At 40.7% G+C, this 22,047-nt stretch overlaps 2 protein-coding genes across 2 annotated transcripts; both read left to right on the forward strand.

Moving 5' to 3' along the window:
* The first annotated feature begins 1,063 nt into the window (after nt 1-1,063).
* On the forward strand, nt 1,064-2,866 carry ecm1a (extracellular matrix protein 1a). Its single transcript, XM_033636708.2, has 3 exons — nt 1,064-1,224; nt 1,323-1,567; nt 1,985-2,866. Exons 1-3 carry the CDS (start codon nt 1,152-1,154, stop codon nt 2,186-2,188), a joined length of 522 nt encoding a protein of 173 aa, XP_033492599.1. The 5' UTR covers nt 1,064-1,151; the 3' UTR covers nt 2,189-2,866.
* Nucleotides 2,867-4,424: 1,558 nt separating this feature from the next.
* Nucleotides 4,425-19,871, forward strand: LOC117263385 (phosphatidylinositol 4-phosphate 5-kinase type-1 alpha-like). Its single transcript, XM_033636686.2, has 16 exons — nt 4,425-4,562; nt 4,946-5,075; nt 7,991-8,025; nt 8,237-8,323; nt 9,525-9,655; nt 10,207-10,324; nt 10,608-10,760; nt 15,324-15,623; nt 15,748-15,956; nt 16,046-16,129; nt 16,283-16,331; nt 16,421-16,505; nt 17,798-17,965; nt 18,124-18,340; nt 19,566-19,644; nt 19,732-19,871. The coding sequence occupies exons 2-16, from the start codon at nt 5,027-5,029 to the stop codon at nt 19,735-19,737; spliced, it is 1,770 nt and encodes a 589-aa protein (XP_033492577.1). The 5' UTR covers nt 4,425-4,562; nt 4,946-5,026; the 3' UTR covers nt 19,738-19,871.
* The last annotated feature ends 2,176 nt before the right edge of the window (nt 19,872-22,047 follow it).

Consider the following 22,047-nt stretch of genomic DNA (forward strand, 5'->3'; position numbering starts at 1 on the left):
CATACATCTCCAGTTGGCCATTTGTGCTGCGGTGTCTTTACTGCCTACATCGCTTACACTTGAAGCTCAAAGTGCCCCATAAAGAGTTATTACTTCCACACTCTTGCATGCTCACTAGTCACATTTGTAGTTGTGTTGGAGATATCGCAGTCAGCAGAATTCAACACGACTGCTTACATAGGACAAAACAATGGACGTCACACAAGACTTTGTCCAACTCGTTGTAAAATGGCCACGTTAAAGATGGTCAGCACGCTGTCGCCAAAACAACCACCACGTCCTGCATGGATGATGTAGCACTTGTCAGGTACACATCAGGATGCAAATGCATCCCAGATCATCTCGGCAAGCGGTTTCAGCAATAAGATCACAATGCGTCTTGGTGGTTGCTAACACTTGTATTTAGTGATGTCCACTTGTGATCGGATCACCCAAGACTCATTTCCATGCCAGGTAAAAACAGGGCCATAGATCCGTTCTTAATATTGTGTAGAGCTCCTTCAAAGAATGCTATTGTCTATAGTCTTACAACACCAAAGAAAGATCTGCCCCAGCATTGAAAAACAGTAGAAACCCCCACAGCTAATGACTTCTCTGATACTCCCCATTTGAAAAGAATTAGGTTTGCTCTGAAGGACAAGTCGGGTGACTTTAAAAAGACCTGGTCCCCCTCCATTGTCCACAACAAACCTGACTGTCCATAACAAACCTAAAGCAACACACTTAGCCCCCCTATTTTTTTCATTTATTTAAATTTTAGTTGTTCGTTTTCTTCAGTGTATACCTGTGCTTCTCCTCTGATGACGAAAAAGGTCTATTAGAACATGAATCATCATGACTTGTATTCATTCTTTCCCCTTTGAATGCAGACTTCTCAGACCACATTATATCGCATGTTGCATGCATCAGCAGATATCACCAAAGTTCAAACTCATTTTGTTTTTATCTTGCCAGCTCCCGACATTATGATACCCCCCACACCGCCACCACTTCCCCTCACCCCTTCCACCCACACTTCCAAGCATTTCACGCCCACAGAATCACTCCCCTCGCCTCATATAAGCTGCTTGCAGATTCAGCCACAATATCTTTGAGCAACTTTTTGGAGAGAAATTCCTAAATTGAAGCTCCTGCTAAACAACCATACAGCTATGATCTCGACTGGAGGCTTCGCAGGATTTTGGATAACTGCACTGCTGACTCTTCATGGTGCAGATGTGGGAGGTAATGTCCTCTTAAATTCTTTCAGCATTCATACTTTATTTGCTCTTCAGATCACAGTGCTGTAAACATCTGTGTTGCTTTGTATTCTTTTCCCACAGAGACCAGAAGAAACTCCCTCAATGAGCCTGACATGCCTTTCCCACCTGCCTGTCCCACTGCTCAGAACCTCGCTGCCATCTGCAATCAAGGTCAGGGTCGTCCCAGATACCCACCCAGCTTCTTCCCGAACTCTAGGGTCAGTCACTTCCGCCGCCGTGGAAATGCCATCAACCGTCTGGAGTCGTGGTACAGTCAGTGCTGCAGTGGGCAGAGCAACCAGATCCTCTGCTGCGCCCAACAAGCTGTAAGTCTCTGCCTGTGTTTGTGTTTGTGTTTGTGTCTGTGTGTCTGTGTGTACGCTGTTATTATTGATAATAAAGTGAATTTATTGATAATAAAGTGATCACTTACGGCGAGGAAGCCAAACTGTTCAAGCTAAATACATCAGTTTCAGGAGGTATGCTGCTATATTCCATATATCCAAGTAGAGTATACAGCATAATCCAATTATAATCTCATAAACGGTTGCTACCACCCTCAAGAAACAGCAAATATAAACATATTTTGTACATGTGTTTACCTTCTACACATAGCACAAATATAGAACTGGTACTTTAAAATAGGTATGCCTCTAAGATAAGAATTTATGAGGGTAAAGTGTGCGTTTCTATGACTCTCACTAATAGGGAGATGAAATACAGCTTTGTCTTGTTTCTTACAGTGGAAACAAGCCCTGTCCCAGTTCTGCTTGGAGGAACATTCCACCATGACTCTCGCATATGTGTGCTGTGCGGACAGAGGAGATGCACGGTGGAGGTGCTTCGACAGCGAGCTGCCAAACCCAAACTATGAGGCAACACCAGGCTACACTGCACCCACAGTCCCAGACGAGGCAGGATTCACTTTCAACCCAAATACTTGCTAAAAGTGGAAAGAGAAATATAAACATATACAGTGTATAACTAAAATGTACAGGTTAAAGTATCTGTAGGTAATAAAAGTATTATTTTTCTGTAGCTTTGAGAGCGAGATTAAGTAAATGTGCTCGAACCGGCATCACAAAATGTACAAGACAATGCTGAGCTAATAATGCCATATGTCCTGTAGATCTTTGTGGGCAGGGCATGCTGGTTGGGCTTATGCTGAGTCAGGATAATAACAGTTGAGGTTGGTTATTATTTTGACAGCTTGGTATTTTAACCAAGCATTGTCACAACAACAGGAAACATATTTTTTAATTGCACTTCTCCACAAATGTTCACAGTTCAATTCACAAGTTGTACCCTACATGAATTACACAGTTTCTGACACGTACTGTAATATTCTGTCTTAGAAAAATAAAGGACTGAAAAAAGACATAAATGTTCTCACATGCTTTTTTTTGGTTACTGAACAAACAACTTTTAGTGAACTTGACATACCTTTGGAGAAACAGCATGTTGGCAGCTTCCAAAAATGTTGAGTTTGAAACAAGTTCTGCAAGTCTTGCAATACAAAGTTCACACGTTTAATAAAACAAGTGTCCACTGGGGGTCGCTATTGGCCGTAATAGTTGGGTGCGCGACATTTACAGATCAGTGATCAATAGGAAAAGTTGAGTGTGCTGCACAGCCTGCATTACAAAGTGAAATAAAAGTCACACAACATTTTTAAAAAAAAAAAATCCTAGCAATGTTTGACTGAGACATTTTATATTGTACACGTACATTTTTCATAGTCAGTGAGCTGACCACAACAACCACAGAATGACCGGTACATTTCCTGTCTGGCTTCAAAATAAAAGAGGAAACATTTAAAATATAAATCATTAGAAACACTCCAATTAAAAATATGTATAAATCCCATGTTTAAATCAAGCTGAAAGAGAAACATTTGTGGTCAAAATAACAAAAATAACATGTTGTCAAATGCTCTGTACTAAAAGCACACGTTCTATTAAAGAGGTCAAAAAAAACCATCAGTATGAACATTTTGAAATGAGTTCAAAATGTTCAGAGTATCAGGAGGCTGCATTCACAAAGGTACTGTTTTGCAGTTGTGGAGCACATTTAAGAACATTTAGTCTACCTAAGTACAATTTAAGGGAGTTGTAATTTACCTAGGTATCTCCACACCTCATCTACCTAACTATATTTTAGAAGCAAATATGATACTTTTTACTCCACCGCATTTATTTAACAGGTTTAGTTACTAGTTAAAAGGTTATAAATACATAGTCAAATACCTCAGTGTCATTTATTGTCATATGTACAACATTTTCAAGAGCAGTCTTTGAAAAACTGATACATATAATAAATATATATGTATGTATATGATAATAATAATAACAACAACAACAACAACAACAACAATAATAATAATAACAGTAAATTGCATGAATGGACAGAATGTGACAGGAATTTACTGTAGTAAAATGTAGTTTATGATAAACTTGTGAAATATACTTTGTTACAGACTACATAAAGCACATACAGAAGGCAGAATTAACTCTGCTTCGACCAAATGCTAATTGAAAAACATGCTGCACATGTGTTAATACATCAATAACTATAATAAAATAATAAATCTATAATAATTTAATAGTGATGGGAGCCATTCTCCTGCATAATAAGTATTTTCACATTTGATAATGGTTGATTTGGCTGCCAATGCCTCTGTACATTAACATAAATAACATTTTGAATGCAGGAATTTTAATACAGTATGTTTACATTGTGATAATGTTACTATTATTTACTCAAATGCTAATAATACTTCTGTCACTGCTGTTTTGTGGTACAGCTGTTTACCTGAGTATACATTTCAAAGGCAGACTGGTTTTCACTCTTTTTCTATTAGTAGTTGTACTTATTTGTGATTTTGCAAAATGTGGTTCTTGATCACAATCTTTTGAATTGTATTGCATTGTTTAACTTCACACAGTTATTGTATTTAACTGTGAAACAATCCCTTAAGTTAATGTTTAAATGTGTAATTTCCTTTATTTTTTTGTTATGTGATTATATACGGTTATATACTATATCATATATAGGCGTGGTATACACAATAAACTTTTTAACAGTCCATTTTTGGATGGTATTGATTTACTATTAATTTATTTTTTTGTGTGTGTTTTATTCTGAAAGAAGATTTTTACCGGAAGTTCTGTTCTCGCCCTGGCTCGCGCAGCAGAGCACAGAACTGCTGCTTCCGCACTGCTTCCTTGTTTATTAGTTTTAGGGAAAACAGTGACTTTAGAAGGGAAAGGGTTGTTCTTTCTTTCTCTGGAAACGGCCGGAACTCCTCTGCAAGATTACCGAGTGAGTTAGCTGTCTGCTTATCTTGTTTTTCGTTAGTTATAAGCGTGACTAGCTTGGTCAAAGTTAGAAAAGTTGAACCAGAGTTAGCAGCTAGCTTTCTCGCCTCTGGTTAAATGTCGAAACCCAGACACCTCGGTAACTGCCGTGCTAGCCTGTTACAACATGCACCAGTCTTACCATTCATTGGCATTCCCCACAGTTACATTATTTATCACAGGGTTAGCTTAAAGTTTCCGTAAAAGATTACCTCCAGTCTCTCGTACTGTTTATTTTAAAAACAGCTCATCCATCAGCAGAGCCCGTCAACGTGGCTGCTGTCAATATTTGTGGCATGAAGTCATATAAGGTGTCTGCGGTTCATGAGTTTCTTTTTTACTACACAGGTCCCCAGCTACCTGCTCAAAAGAAGGGAAGCAGAATCTGAATTTCAACACAACGAAGTCGAAGTTCAGGTTCTGGTCTGAATGGCCACAGCTGCTGAGGAGCCTCCGGGGCTGCAGGGCCTCTCTGGTAGTAAGTACTATATTATTATACACCACCTTTTTCTGAACGGGATAGACCAGATGTGTTTGACATGAGTTACTCACTCAGGTGATACTGATACATGGGCATAGGTCCAGGTAATTGATCCTGTGTGATCGACGTGTCTGAGCATGCCAGCAGCTTATCAGACAGTCAGTAAATTTGTTTAATTAAATATGACAAATATAAACATTATTCTTCCTTGTATAAAAACTATCCATTGCCAAACCTCATAAATCCTCCAATGATCTTCAGTGTTGGGTCTGCTGTTTGCATACACTTTGTTGCCAAGTTATTAGACACACCTAGCTGAAACTAAAGCCGTTCAATACCTTTCTTAAAGCGTATTGTTTTCAGTTTTGTTTAAACTTTAATAGAAATGTTGACTCAACTTAATTGACTCAAGTTTAATTGAGTTCCAGTAAGAGGTGTTACTTTTTAGTGTCCTTCTTGAAATAAATGTGGTGGGGGAAAAAAGACTAGAATAGGAAGTCATTATTGTGAAAGTACATTGTACAGCAAAATTTGCTGTGCAGCTCTTAAGTAGTACATTATAGCTGTAGGTGGTAACTTTTGTAAAAATAATTCTTTTTCATATTTGCTATCACTATATCCTGACATTAGTATTGTGTAATATGACAGATAATCTGTGGAAAAAATATGTTCCTTTTCCTCCTTCTAGTGCTTCTAATGGCAAATTAAATGTTTTCAGAAAAATATTATAGCTGTAAAATGAGGCAGCTAAAAGGTTTGCTCCAGCTCGTGGGTTGTATTTGGTGGGCGGGTCACAAACTGTCTCATTTTACAGATAAAAAGTACTCATAAATATGTTCCTGGGAACATTTGAGGTGAGAAATAGGCAATGTAGTAACAGAATCTCTATTCATTTTTTTAAGCACTACCAAGTTTGACTGACCGCAGTTCATGAGCAGTGATTGACAACTGCATGAGCGACTCCTTGGCTGTGATTGGTGTTTTCCCTTAGCCACAGTGAATTCTTGCAAATGCCATCAGAAGCACTATAAGGCGGAGAATAACCTGGGGCCGTATTCACAAACATTCTTTTTTTAGTACGGAGTCCTAGCTTAGGAGTGATTTAGGAAAGTTCTCAGAGCAGCTCTGAGCAAGGAAGAGACAGAAATTTTGACCTTAGTGAGGAGGTGTGGTTGATCCCCGTTGCTAGGTATGACACATTCTTTTAACAGGTGTGATTGGTTGTCACAGACACCACCCTGTTGTGAGCCTGCGAAGTGTGGACACCTAGTGGAAATGAAATAAACTGCTGGCTGTTAAAGCGTTGTCGTAGTTAGTGTGATCACTCTGCTGATGGAAGGTTTAGACAGACCTAAGTCATCACTGCTTCATTTTTCCAGTTTTCCAAATATCTTAGTGTTGTGATCATTTTATTTCCAGTGTTATAGTGTTAGATGGGAAATGTGTGCGTATCCCTGATGACATCAAACACACATATTATTTCTGCATGATCTCATCTGCAGCATTTCATTTACTCACTGTCATCCTTTCTTTGGAGAATATTTCTACAACTTCTTTGTGCTTCCACCACTTTCTCCTCAGATTGAGAAATTCTTAAGCCTCTTAAAAGTCCTCCTATCCTCTCCTCTCCTCTCCTAACAGTCTTTCACCCTAGGAGCTCTAAGATGCTCTGTGAATAACTTTAATCAAGGACCTAGTCTTAACTTTAAGGGTAAATTCTAAGAAAATGTCACAATTCTTGCCTTGTACATGGGGCACCTGCTCTACCACTAAGCCACCGATGCCCCAAAATGTCACAATTCTAAGAATTTCAGAGTTTCATCACAAGGAGCAACTCTTTATACAAGGAAGCTTTGTGAATACAGCCCCAGATCTTTTTCACAGATTACATGTCTCATACTGTCAGGATATAGTGACCGTTTCAGATAACACATGTCCACATGCATAAATACGTGCACCTGCCATACAGATAAATGATAATGCTAAAATAAATTTTAAAAAGAAGTAATTAAAGAAATTACATATCAGGTGCTACTGTTTGTACATTGTGCCAAATGCAAAAAAATTGTAATTTAATAAATCGGTTAGTAGAAGTGACTGCATTAGTTTTAGCTAGGTGTACTAAAAACTGATGAAAACTGGAAACTGAGTGAAAATAACAGCAGGAAATGGGGCTATTTAACAAACAGGTTTTGAAGGGGAACACAAAATCGATGCAGCCAAGGCCAAAATTCCTGACTTTAGTTCCTGGTATGGGTCAGGCTCTTAAAACTCTTGATTCTACAATAACAATAATAACCTATTACATATTATTAGACCCTCCTAGCTTGGTAAATACCCACAACTTTCAAACTCCATGCCCCCAGTTTGTTAGACATGCTATTTGTTTTAATCACAACAACATCATTAAGGTTATTTTCTCCTTTATATTTAAAATAAGTGGAATTTGCTGTCAATAATTTACAAAGCAAACTGAAAAGTAGACAGAGTCGCACCTTCATATCGTTCCACTTTCTCTATTGTGTTTCTTACTTAAACAAGTGAACTATTTAGGTGTGATGTTGACTTTGGACTCCCAGGAGCATAACTTAGAGGTCAGGACATTCATAAGCCCTGTATGAACTCACTTTAATAGTAATAGCATACTTATCTAATTCCTCCCATTGCACTCAAAGACCTGCAGAGTCAGTTCTGGAGGAGACTGTCTTCTCTCAGAGGTAATGAACGAGGTGCGTCTGCATGCTTGTTTCAAAGCTGCACTCTTTGTTTTCAACATTAGGGAATGGTTAAAGCTGTTTGAAGCTATGTTGTTTGACATTAATGCATCCAGTTAGCGTGAGAATTGCATTTTTTCTTTTACTCCTTGTGTATTATTTTGTAATTTGCATGTTTCTTCCTCTCTCGTGCTGCAGGTTCGACTGGGATTCGAAAAAATGCTTCTCCTGAGGTGAGAAATAACTGACACGTTTGGAGGATATGAGCAATCTGGCTTTGTGTCAGTTAGGAAACACATGTTGCATTTATCTTTACAGAATATACGGACATTTAACTGACACATCCTCTATTCCTTCCTCTTTCAAACATGAGAATATGACATATTGCTGCAATGAGTTATTTTCCTCTCCTAATTCTCCCCTCCATCATGTTTGTACTGACAGAGTCCAAGCACCAGCATGTCCCCGGCCATGAAAAAAACTATTGGCCATCGTGGAATTGATCCCACCGGGGAGACGACGTACAAGAAGGTGGGGGATCATCTATCGCTTACTGACACACATCATTCCCACAGAGCTGCAGCTAATGATTATTTCCGTGATCTGTTAAATTGGCCAGTTATTCTTTCAATTAATCGCTGTGTTCATAAAATAGTGAGAAAAGTGGGTCGTTTTTTACTTGACCCAAAGATATTAAGTTTGTAAAGATAAAGTTTGGAGTTTCTGTTAACAGTTAATCATTATCAACCAATTTCTGTTGATCGATCAGTTGTGGCAGCTCTACACTCACTGTTAATGTATGAAAATATGTAAAACCTTAAAGGAAAACTTCAGTATTTTTTTCAGTCTGGACCCTATTTTGCCATGTTTTTGTGTTTGAGTGCCTAATGTAGACAATCATTTTTGACATTGGTTCAGTGTTGAGAGAGACCTCAAACATGCTGCAATACAGGCAGTTGGGCACCATTAGTTTACGTCCATTAGTAGTGCTTGTTTTTGCCACTGACAAACACTGATTGTTATTAGAAATGACTGACAATGTTGTGGAAAGGATCCCACAGAGAAATGAAGCGTTTTTCCTGACCTTTCACTCATCTGTTTATTATTACAACCAAGTCTTACTGAAATCATGTGAGAGGTGACTTATTAAAGGTGGAATCATTAGTAGAAGTTGCACAGAGGAATGCTGGGAGGAGTTCATTGTGTTGGAGTACAGAGGGAGTAGCTTAGTGTTATGTTTTTCATAATGTTGTCATACACTTCTTATTACAGCCTGAGCCTGTCAGTGGCAAAAACAAGCACTTTTAATGGACATAAATTGACGGTGCACAGTTGCACACAGGGATTACATTGCAGCCTGTTTCACCGCTGCCACTGTAGTGGTCTCTCTAAATACTTGACCAGTTTAAAAAATGGTTGTCCTCATTAGTCACATAGACACAAAAACATGGGAAAGAGGGTCGAGGTTAAAAAATACCAGTTTCCCTTTAAAAGTGCTAGAGTCCTATCGGTCTGGTTAAATCCAGTTGAGGGGATTGCATAATAGGTTAATTGATATTGTCTGAAATAAACTTGTAATTCATGTTGATGTGCAGTGTAATTACAAATTAAATTTAACATTTGCATTATCAACTAATGAAATGCAAAAACTACCAGCAAGCGTGGCATGTGTCTACATAAAGACAGCACTGCATGTATCACCTGATACATAATAGTTTGCTCTGTGTTCCAGACAACATCATCTGCCTTGAAAGGTGCTATCCAGTTAGGCATCACGCACACGGTGGGCAGCTTAAGCCAGAAACCTGAGAGAGACGTGCTGCTGCAGGACTTTGAAGTGGTGGAGAGCATCTTCTTTCCCAGGTGAGTCTTTTACATTTTGAAGCAAGGATATGTTGTAAAGATGATGATTTGACTGTAATACGTTATTACTCTTTGACTTAACCCAGAGGTTGTGTTAGACCTTCTTGTCGTCTGTGTCTGTTGTTTTGACAGACAGATTCAGGACACTTTTCATGTCAACCCCACAATCTGATAAATCATTCATCCCCCCCAGCAACAAACCATTTTTTCACCTCGTTTAACAGCTCCATCACAATTATTGTAAAGCTGCTGTGACAATGCGATGGCAAAAGCCAGCTAGAAAATGAGGTCATGCATGTGAATTCAAAGACAAGACAGTAGCTAATTATTATGCACATGCCATCAACTGGGCAGGGGTGTTAATTACTCAAAGTTACGGTAGATCGCTCCCAGTGACAGTGTCACTTTCAAAATGACAAACAGCCTTCAGATATTTCTGTCATTGTGGGAAAAATCCTGTTATTGACAGAAAATATTCGATTAAGGAAACCTCTGACTGAACCTGTCTTGTATGTGATCTAATTCTCTGCTCTTGTGTCTCTTACTGGCAGTGAGGGCAGTAATCTGACACCAGCTCACCACTATGGAGACTTCAGGTTCAAGACATACGCTCCGATGGCCTTCCGCTACTTCAGGGAGATGTTTGGCATCCGGCCTGATGACTACATGGTATTCTTGATTACTCAGCATCTGTAATACTCAGGAATTGTGCAAAAAGCTAGCAGAACAGCAAAGCTCTTAAGAAAAAGGAAAAGCTGTGAACTGTGAGAAGAATGGCATGATTGAGGAACCGGAAAGAGTGAAACTAGAGAAGTGTGAAATAATGGGATGTTGACACACCAGGGGTGGAGCTGATGACTGCGTAAAGGCGTCACTGATCTGTTTTTAACCTGTGAGTCTGTGTTGTTTGGTTTCTATCACATGTCTAACCACTTTGCTCCTGTCTTGTTAGTGTTCTCTGTGTAACGAACCGCTGATTGAGCTGTCAAGCTCCGGGGCCAGTGGATCTCTGTTCTATGTCTCTAGTGATGATGAGTATATCATTAAGACGGTGCAGCACAAAGAGGCGGAGTTTCTGCAGAAACTGCTTCCAGGCTACTTCATGGTAAGCTCTGATGAGTGGTTTTAGGTACCAGATGGTATCTGCAGAATAAATGTGCACATGATTACACCACACAATAAAACTAATAAAATGTTTAAAAAGAAAAACTCCAAACACTCGTTGGCGTTAGCTGTTTTCAGCGGTCTCTCCTCTATACAATTCAAATAAACACAAGAAGTTTGTGCTCTAATAAAAAAAAAAATAAAAAAAGGGATCAGCACTCAGTGAATAATCCTCCTAAGCCCTACGATAAGCTATTATGGCAAGGCTTAACTATACAGACCCGTGAGCAGTGATAACTAACATGTCTTTGGGGTCATCGGGTGGGAACCTCCTTTCACCGGTGTTTCGTCTAGTTAGTCCCACGACACCTCCAGGAGGCTAGACAGTGATCTCTAGCGTCCCAGAGACACTCCCCTAATGCCAGGTCTCACTGCTCCCCACACTAACCGAACAACCTCCTTTACCTTACCTATACTACCACAGAGGAGGTAGACCCAGGGAAGGAAGCCTTGTTAGGCTATCACACTCCCCCGCCGGGTTAGGCTGTACAGTCTACCTCCCCAGGACGAGCCCTCACAACAATGACACCTCCAGGAGGCTGGACAGTGATCTCAGCCCAAACAGCACTGCCACCTTCAACCAAGCCCAGGCTCCGTTTATGCGAGCTCCAGGCAGAAGCAATGCTGATACTACCTTTACTAGCACATTCACCATACTCTATTTCACATGCTACATAGCATAACTACAATGTAAGCTAAAGTTAAAGGAGATAAATGAACTCACAGGATCAGCAAACACACTCACTTTGCAGCATGGTCTCAAACAAAATGGATTCAAATAGGCCACTCCCACACTTAAATACTTCCTCTTCCTGGATTTCCTTCTTACTTACACATGGCTTTCTCAGCCCAAACAGCACTGCCATCTTCAACCAAACCCAGGCTCCATACATGCGAGCTCCAGGCAGAAGCAATGCTGATACTAGCTTTCCTGTCACATTCACCATACTCTATTTCACACACTACATAGCATAACTACAATATAAGCTAAAGTTAAAGGAGCTAACTGGACTTACAGGATCAGCAAGCACACTCACCTTGCCGCATGGCCTCAAACAAAATGGATTCCAATAGGCCACTCCCACACTTAAATACTTCCTCTTCCTGGATTTCTCCTGACAGGAAGTGGATCTCTCCACCTGATCTCAAGGAGTTATGTGCCCTGTTTAGTAGTTCCCCCTGCTGGCCCCCAGCTGACATTATTTCTTCTGTAATAGATAAACTGGCTGCATTTAATTGCTTCATCTGACATTTCCCTCACTGTCTTCCTCAAACTCTGTCCCCGCACTCCGAGTTCCCCCAGGAGTGAGACAGTTGATCTTGCTATGAATCCCCTACACCCCACTTCCACTGGACAAATCCTAGTCTTCCATCCTCGCTGCTCAGCTTCTGCTCCTAAGTCTGCATATCTAAGCTTTTTTCTTTCATAGGCTTCTTCCACTGAGTCTTCCCAAGGAACTGTCAGCTCAATGAAATAAACTATCTGTTGACTCACTGACCACAACACTAAGTCAGGCCTCTGCCTGGTACAGACTATTTCCTGAGGAACAACAAGCTTTCCCCCTAAATCTACTTGCATTTCCCAATCACAAGCACCTTCTAGGCGGCCACACCCTTGCCTCCTCACTAACTTATCCCTTCTGTATTTCTCTCCCTCACGGACAAACTGAATTACTAAGCCCCTATCCTTAACACCTTCTGAATTCACCTGTCTTCGTTTCCCTTCGATGCCTGCAGCTAAACATTTCAACACCTGATTATGTCGCCATGTATATCGGCCTTGTGACAAGCTAACTTTACAGCCTGACAAAATATGCTTTAAAGTTGCGGTACGTGAACACAATGGGCATGATGGGTCCTCATTTACCCACAGTTTTAGGTTCTGGGGGGTTGGTAAGACATCGTATGTAGCCCCTACCAGGAATCTAATATGATTCTCCTCCATGCTCCACAGGTCCCTCCAACTAAGCTTCCTCTTCTCTACACTTTCCCAATTCAACCACTGTCCCTGTTTAGCCTGGGCCACTACCTTTGCACCCCTTAGCATCTCTTCCTGTCTGCGTATCTGTTCTACAACCAGCTTTCTTTTATCTTTGACGCCTGCTGTATTCCATACCGGTTTACCTGAGCCAAGCCCCAGGCCTCCCCGGCCAAACTGAACATTACCTACAATCTCTGCATGTCTAAGAGCTGCCTCTGCCTCCTGAACTGCCGATCTTGGGTTCCACTTCCTCCCCTTGGTTGGATTTGGAACCACACTCCTAACTACCACATCCTTACTCCCAGATAACAACAGCTCTGTCCTGACCTTGGTACATTTAAATTCCTCTGTTAAACTAGATACTGGCAGCTGAAGTATCCCTTTTCCATACAATGCAACACTACTTAGGCACCTAGGAGCGCCCAACCACTTCCTAATGTAGGAGCTAACCGACCTTTCAATTCTCTCCACAACAGATATTGGAATTTCATAAACTGACAATGGCCACATTAACCTAGAATATAGCCCAAATTGCAAACACCACAACTTCAACTTTCCTGGAAGTTCTGATTTATCTATTCTATCCAATCCTTCAGCCACATCTTTTCTAAATTTCACCACCTGTTCCTTATCATTCAACTCTACATTGTACCACCTACCTAAGCTCTTTACTGACTTTTCCCTAATTGTTGGGATGTCCTCATCATCTATGACAAACTTCCTATCACTTAACTTCCCTCTACATATCGAGATGCTTCTAGATTTACTAGGCTTGATCTTCATGCTGGCCCACTTGAGGTTCTTATTTACCTTCTCTAGTAGCCTTTTTGTACATGGCATTGTTGTGGTCACCAGTGTCATGTCATCCATGTAAGCCCTAACTGGTGGAAGATGCAACCCATTCTGCCGTCTCTCCCCACCTACCACCCACTTAGAAGCCCTGATGATTACTTCCATTGCCATAGTAAATGCTAATGGAGAAATTGTACACCCTGCCATGATGCCTATTTCTAGCCTCTGCCAACCTGTTGTGAAATCTGCTGTACTTAGACACAACCTAATATCCTGAAAATATGCTTTCACCAAGTTAACAACTACCTGTGGCACTCTGAAGTAGTCAAACGCACTCCAAATGAGGCTGTGCGGTACTGAACCAAACGCATTTGCAAGATCTAAAAATATTACATGTAGGTCCCTTTTGTTAATCTTCGCTGCAAAAGTAGTTAAGTGTACATGCTAATGTTATCTGTTACAAAACACCTACTGGAGAAGAAGAAGTTTGATTAGTAAATGTAACATGATTATTGAATTTAGGAGTGTCTCATCACTGCATTACAGACAAATGTGTATGTGTAATGTGATTACAGTAACCCCCAACACTGTTGGAGAGAGCTACCAAGGAATACAGAAGTGCTATCCTCTTCCTGTTGTGGTTGTGCAGTGGTTGACGCACTTCCTTAGTGGCGTCAGTTGAGCCTTAATTTTTCCCGAAGATTGTCCACTTTGGCTGACACAATTGCATAGTGAAAGCGAAGCTTATAGGAAACATAGACTGTATATAAAGATGGACAATGTGACTCCACTTTCCCCCACTGTACAAAAATGAAGCCAAAATATCCTGGATCTTATGCTGGTGGCATCATTTGGAGCCAGAGTCTGTGCAGTAGTGATCTCTGCCGGTACCTGGTTCCCGCTCATTCATTCGTCGAACCAATCATGATGAGCGCCACTGATAGTGAGCATACTGATTGTCATACACAGCTGTCACCAACGACTCAGTCCCCTTTTTAACATCAAATTACTACTCAAAACCAAAGATATCTCAAAAAAGAACACTTGAACTTGCATTAGCAGGATAAGAACTACATAAAATGACAGAAGCCATCTTTGGGTAAAGTTTATTTGATATGTACTTTGAGTTTTTAGATTGTCCCATGTCCCATCCGCTAACATGGAGGGGGCAGGGTTTATGATCTATAGTGAAGCCAGCAATCTAGATGTTTTGGCTTCACTTTTGGGGAGGCGTCATGTCGTCCATCTTTATATACAGTTTATAGGAAGCAATCTAAACATCAGTGGTGTCAGTATTCTACAGCCATTACACTGTGTAATCAGCATTTACATTGCTATTTACATTTAAATAATGACAGTAATCATTAGTTGCAACACTTGAAACATCTAAACATTTTTACTTTCCATTTCTGACATAATTCTAGACAGATAATGGGTCTACATTATTTCCTTTTCCATGCCTAATGTGCAACATGTAAGACAAAAACAACACTTGTTACCACTGTGTATTTGCATTTCTAAAATTACACTGACTGGCTCAAGGTGTCTAAACAATTTGACATCAAAATAAGGTCCCATATTAATGACTGCAACACTTGTGTGGGACAGTGTGTTTACTTGTGTTTCATCATTTATTTTTTTTTCGTTTGCATTAGTCAACCACTTATTTCACTTTTTGTACAGCTGCATCAATAATTGTTCTAATTTTATTTTCTCTCTGCTCTCCTTCAGAACCTGAACCAGAACAAACGGACCTTATTACCAAAGTTTTATGGACTCTACTGTGTCCAGGCAGCGGGTAAGAACATCCGTATTGCAGTCATGAACAATCTGCTCCCGAGCGCAGTACGAATGCACCTTAAGTTTGATCTAAAGGGCTCCACCTACAAGCGACGGGCTTCAGCTAAAGAGAGGGAAAAGTCCTCGCCCACATACAAGGACCTGGATTTCATGCAGGACATGAATGAGGGGCTGTTACTGGAGGCGGACAAGTACAATGCTGTGTGCAAGACCATCCAGAGAGACTGTCTGGTAAGAACTGCAGAATAAAGTCTTAACATGAGGCTACAGGTGTGATATTTACATTTTGTTTTTCTTGTAAATTTATTTGTGATCACTAGTCTCACTGTACTTGTGTTTATTGATCTCCATTCAGCTTTTGCAAAGTTTTAAGATTATGGACTACAGCCTTCTGGTGGGAATCCACAATATAAATCAGGCTTGTCGAGAGCAAGCCGGTGAAGAGGTGGTGGCCGGGGCTGCGGACCAAAGGAAGCCACAAGGTCAAAAGTCCCTGTACAGCACTGCTATAGAGGCCATCCAAGCTGAGCCAGGGAGCATGGGATCAATGGACACAGAGGACAAGTGAGTGTTCCAGAGGCCAGTGCAGCACTCATGTTACTGAGATTAATGACAGAACACAGAATGATATTTTTTTTTGTTTGGTTTTACAGAACGGGAGGGATCCCAGCACGAAACTCAAATGGCGAGAGGTTACTGGTGTATATTGGTATCATCGACATTCTGCAGTCCTACAGGTAAACGGAACACATTTTTATGTATCTATAAACCCCTTGTTCATTCAGTGACACTCGCACAATGTCTACACATTCTACATTGCAAAATCAGCAGCTTCAGTGTTCAGAAGTACTGAGTGTAATCCAGGCTCTGTGTGTGTGTGTGTTCATCAGATTAGTAAAGAAGCTTGAACACTCGTGGAAAGCTCTGGTTCACGATGGGGTAAGTAATCTCCACTACACTCAGGTAACTGTGTTAAAAATCAGAATATATATATCTATGTAAGCCCTGTTATCATTCCTTTTCTGTAGGATACTGTATCAGTACACAGACCAGGTTTCTACGCAGACCGATTTCAGAAGTTCATGTGCAATGTTGTCTTCAGGAAGATTGCATGTAAGTATATTGTATCTTTGTGAGCATGAGTATGAATACTGTGAACCCTGTGGGGCACTTGATGGCCAAGCTCAGCAGTTGCTTTCATGCTGTTTCAACACCAGGCTCTCCCTGTCATGGTGCATTGAAAGTTTGGGAATCCTGATAGGAGCTTTCCTCAGTGGAAACTTTATTATATTTATATATATTTATATTTATTATTATCTTGGATGTGCAGAATTTCAAATATATATATATATATATATAACAGTTAAAGTATCCTGCCAAGAGCAGATCACAACTCTTGATGAATTCATTACTATTTTTTAAAGGTTGAGTCCAGTATTTTAGGGGGAATTTCAGTCTCAGCGCATATATTTTAGTGTCAAAATGCTATTTCCCCAAGCTCTTCTATAGAAGTTTGACCACATGACCATAATTAGGTTTCTATTCCTTTAACCCGCTAACTGCCACGAAAGCTAAGCAATGTACTGCTGCCACGTTGGTTTGAATCCCAAGGTAAAAGGGGTAAAAATTGTAAAATTACTGTTTTTGTTAAAGAAGTCTGGTGCCTTTGGAGAGAGCAATATTAAGATTTTAGTTTACCGTCTCCAAAGGCTGTCTGATGGTGCAAAGAGGTAAAAATATTACATTAACTATGAATAAGTGCCTCATACACCCCCACTTCAAAAAGTCCAAACTATTCCTTTCACTTATAATTTTTATTATTATTAGCGCTCTATCGTACGTCACTGCTTTTCTCTAACAGCTGAGTAAACATGTCTATTTGAAAAACCTAGAAAAGAATGCAGACCTTTACCTATTTTGCTAGAGTCTGGTGTGCAACATCACTCCACTTACAGACTGCTGATGAAACAGATGTCTGCTGCCATCAGACGGCTATAAAGAGAGTTACCAGAGTAAAGACAGGCCATCAGTTTTGGCAACTAACTGTCATAGATAGAAAGCTAGTAAAAATCACTCATTAATCTTTATTCTGTCTTGTGGGATTAAAACCATGTGTCATCGCATGTCAGTTATTTAAAAAAGTAAAATTAAAGAAGAAAGGTGGACAGAATATTAATAAAGGGGGTGGTTATACCGGCGTGCCTTCAACACATAAAGTGGCCAAAATACCTGCTGAGCTGTCACCTGAGCAGGTGGGTGGAGGACCTCAAGAGACACACCCATTCTTGGGTAAGAGATTGCATCGCCAAACCTCTACCGCGCCTCCCCTCCTACAGTGAGTGTACTGACACCATAATTAAGTCCATGATGTCGTCTCACTTTGACATTTTCCCTCTTGTGTTTAGTAAAGTCCTCCCCATCTAAGAAGCGCCGTGCAGTGTCACATGCTCCTTTGAGAAAGCCAGCGGGTTCTGGGCCCCCTCTGTCAACCCAAACCAGCAGCAGCAGCCAGCACTATTCACTCCAACAGCAAGTCAGCTCTGAGACCAAAGAGGACACTGAAGGAGACAACGGTGAGAACTGGAAATTGGATTTTGGGTATCAGCTCGAGTGCTGAAAACAAACTTTGTTTACTGTTACCCACAGAGATTAGGTCCTCCAGCATGTACCAGCATGTGAAGCGCTTCTTTCACAACACAGCATTAACAGTTTTCCCTCCGGTTCCACCCAGCCATGCAGTCAGGTCGTCCTGACCTCCTCCCAAAGACCTTACCGCCCAGCGACACTGTTGGCAACGCTACTGAAACCACTGTCTCCTCCTCCTTGGGAAACTCTGGATTTGCCCCCACAAGTCAGCCGCCGCCTCACTCTCAGGATACCTACAAGTCAGTGGGAGCAGAGTTAAACAGCACAAAAGGCAAAGACCAGGAGCACAGCACCCCCAAGAGGTGAGAGGGAAAAATACACAAGAGATTCTCAGCAGTATATGGTTGGTATATTGTTTGGTTCTATATGGGTTATAGCTAATGATTAAACATGTGATGTGATTATAACAATTGCAGTCATTGCAAACAGATTCAAATGTCTTACATAGATCTTTTTACCATTGTTTGACATTTTATGTATAAATATATAAGTTCATTAATTGAGAAAATTACCAGCACATTAATAATGAAAATAACTGTTAGAGCCTCTTTTCACCTGATATTAACATGCATCTTGGGTAATCCAATCACAAGTGGACAGCTCTGTCCATCTCTCTGAAACAAACCTCCACATATGTCTTGAGTGACCACTTGTGATCGAATCTCACCTCACCACTCTGAATATGTGAATCAGTTTCTTTTGCAAAGACCAAATGTGCTGTTGTTGTTTTTAACCAGCAGGAGGTTTGTTGTGCTATACGCACACTAACATGAGTAAAATCTTATTTAATCGTAGGGCTGCGCTCAACGTATTGATTCACAGCTCCTCCTTGCCCCACGCTGTCTCTCTCTTTCTGTCTTCGGGTTGTTGCAGAGATGAGCCAGTATGAGTTTGTCGTGACCATTTAATAGCTGCGCCTGCTGTGTTAGGTTGTGCTAAGCGGGAAGACGATGAACTGAGCACCTCTGGACACAATCTTTCAGCTCTGCGTCTGTGCAACTGCACAACAAAAGTTGCTGAAACAATGTGACCACATGCGGGCCAGACCACCTCCGAATTTAGTTCAAGCAGTCAGATCTCAAGACGCATTGAAGTTGCATATGGTGCATTCACGCCTGTAGTTTGAGCTGTGATCTGATTGTCCAGGACGAATGTTAACACCAGATGTAAACAGAGCCTGAGTTGCAGCCCAAGATAGTCTATTATGGTGAACAAGGCTTTAAAAATTCTACAAGAGGGTTTGAGAAAGACTAAAGGCAAAAATGTGCCTTAACCAGAACCTCAGACAAGTCAGCATGTGTTAAGACAGCGCAGCATCTTTAGAATGGCCATCTAGTGGCAAACATTTACATCACACTAATCTCTCAAGTAAATCATTGCTCTTTCTAAATGAAAGCATGAAATCTCAGCTAAAAGATATGGTATATTTGGAAGCATGTTGAGTTTTTGTTTTATGCATATACAAACCCAGTGTTTTAAATTGTATGACTGTTCAGTTCACTCACGCTGCTCCTTTGATGTTTGCAGAGCTCAGTATGAAGAAAGTATTGGTTCTGAGGATGTCATCTCACTCAGTGACATCGTTCCTAATGCAAGCAAATGCTCTGTAAGTTTATCAGTTCTTTTTTTTGCAACACTTTTACTTAAGCTGAGGGTTTTTCTTTTAACTATGTTCATTGCTTTTGACTTACAGGTGTAGACGTCAGGAGGAGAAGTAAACTCAAACAAACTCAACTCAGACTTGGAGGATTTCATGGGCATGGATGAACTGTTACAACCCCCCATTTGGTGTGACTTGAGGTACCAGAACTGAAAAATAAATGCAGCGTATCGTTGAGACCAAGTGGGATATTCAATGTTTTGTTGTTGTTGTTTTTGCACTTTGATTTCCAAATCTCTGCATGGTATGAGCATGTAAGTGGGTGGTTGTGTTCTGACACTAGTGATTGCGAGTACATTAACGCTGCGGTTATTGAACACTATTATTCATCTTATAGGAATGCTTCCAGCACAACCAAAGATTGTTCTTGGCACTGATGTGCTCAACTCAGCCAGTATTCAATGTAGAGTGTAACATGAGGACTTTGCCTTATTTGATCCTTATTTCTCCTTTTTGGAAGTGATTTCTCTTTAGTGTTTACCAAATTGCTGTAGCACGTCCTCATGCATACCTGGCTCTGTAAGTGTCTGTCCCATCACCCGAAGGTCTGAGCCTAGAGTACTGTTTCTGCTACATGGTAGACTTTGATGCTTTAAAGGGACAGTCCACCCCAAAATCAAAAATACATATTTTTCCTCTTACCTGTAGTGCTATTTATCAGTCTAGATTGTTTTGGCATGAGTTGCGTGTTGTTGGAGATATCGGACATAGAGATGTCTGCCTTCTCTCGAATATAATGGACCTAGATGGAAAAAAAATTCTTTCCAGAAATCATGACCCGGTTACTCAAGATAATCCACAGACCTTGTTGTGAGCAGTTTCATGTAGGAACTATTTTCTTTCCACCAAACTACACCTGCCAACCGAATCACTGTGCAAAAGGAAGCGTGCATCTACTCATGGACGAGAGGCTCGTGCTTGTGACAGCATGAGATGTGTCATGAGCAGATCTTTTTTGCCACTGAGCTCTTTAGCAGAAACAGTTCATAATTGTTTGTGTTATGTTTGCTAGTGCTCAAAAATATGCTTTGTTCTTTTTGACACTGGGTTGTGTTGTCAATGGGCTTAGCGGCTAACCAGCATCTTCAATCCGTCCTGTCAATGAATGACAAATACAGACTACTGCCACCTGCTGATACAAAGAGTTACTTCCTCTCACACAGGCGCAGAAAGGACAGTTTAGTTGGCTGTTTGCTGTAGTCTTTGCAGTGTGTTCAAGTGCAACTTTTTGGTTGCCTTAGTCACCACAAGTTCTTTGATGACGTTTGGTGCGTCTGTGCCCTTAGCTAGCTCAGTGGTGAGAGGTGTGCTAGCAGAAGATGCATGCTTCCTTCTGCACGGTGAAATGGTTTGCTGGTTTAGTTCTGTAGAATGACAATAGCTCTGTGTGCCATTATTTTCATTATATTTGAGATATTGCATACGACTGATATCTCCAACACTCTGCAAGTCACACCAAAACATCTAGACTAACAAACAGCATGACAGGTAAGAGGACAAATACTAATTTTTGATTTGGGGTGAACACAAAACCATGTTATTTGGATTGGAAACACAGTTTTAAATATTTACTTTTTATTACTGTATTCATATTGGGTAAGCTGATATTTTTTTAAGCCTACTCTGAATGCAAATCATGCTGGAAAAAGAGGTGATCCTCAGCGTGCGGTTTCTGTTTAACCAGCTGTTTGTTCTCTAATGTACCTGTGCTACTTTAAAGACTGTGAATCCTGAATGTCACCTCTCATGTTCAGGTCGAAGGGTTTTATTAAAAGGAGGGTTTTTTTTAATACTTAAACACTGAGTGATCTGATATCAGTTTCAGGTTTTAGTGTGTAGACTGGCTTATGTCCAGATGTGACCAAAGAACTGATACTCAGATGGCTGTGGACAAAGCAGTGACCTGGGGCCTGTCTCATGAAGCAAGACCAGTGAGTTTGTCAGCCAAGTGTAGAGTCATCTTTTTTCAGTGTCACTGAGAGAGCTCAAGTTTCAGCTGTGTTTTGTTGTCATTGCAACCAATGCACGGGACCAAACCTGCAGGGAACAGTTTGTGTTTTAAGGTTTTTGGATCACTACATATAAAGGGACCATCTGCTTGCCAGTTAATTGTGTCAGGTAAAACTGAACCAGTGTTGTTACAGGAGCTCGATGACCAAAAACACAGCATTCACTTTAAAGTGTCATGAAACAAAAAGCATGACATTAGAAGACAAGAAAGCCACAGCTTGTTGTAGGTTTGCCATGGCGCCATTTAGTTTTGTGTGAAACTGCTTGGTGAACGGTCTCTCATCCCATGCAATCTATGTCATCAACACTAGCTAGCTAGTTAGCTGGGTAACATAACGT

The sequence above is a fragment of the Epinephelus lanceolatus genome, chromosome 16, assembly GCF_041903045.1.
Source record: "Epinephelus lanceolatus isolate andai-2023 chromosome 16, ASM4190304v1, whole genome shotgun sequence".
In the NCBI taxonomy this organism is placed as follows: domain Eukaryota; kingdom Metazoa; phylum Chordata; class Actinopteri; order Perciformes; family Serranidae; genus Epinephelus; species Epinephelus lanceolatus.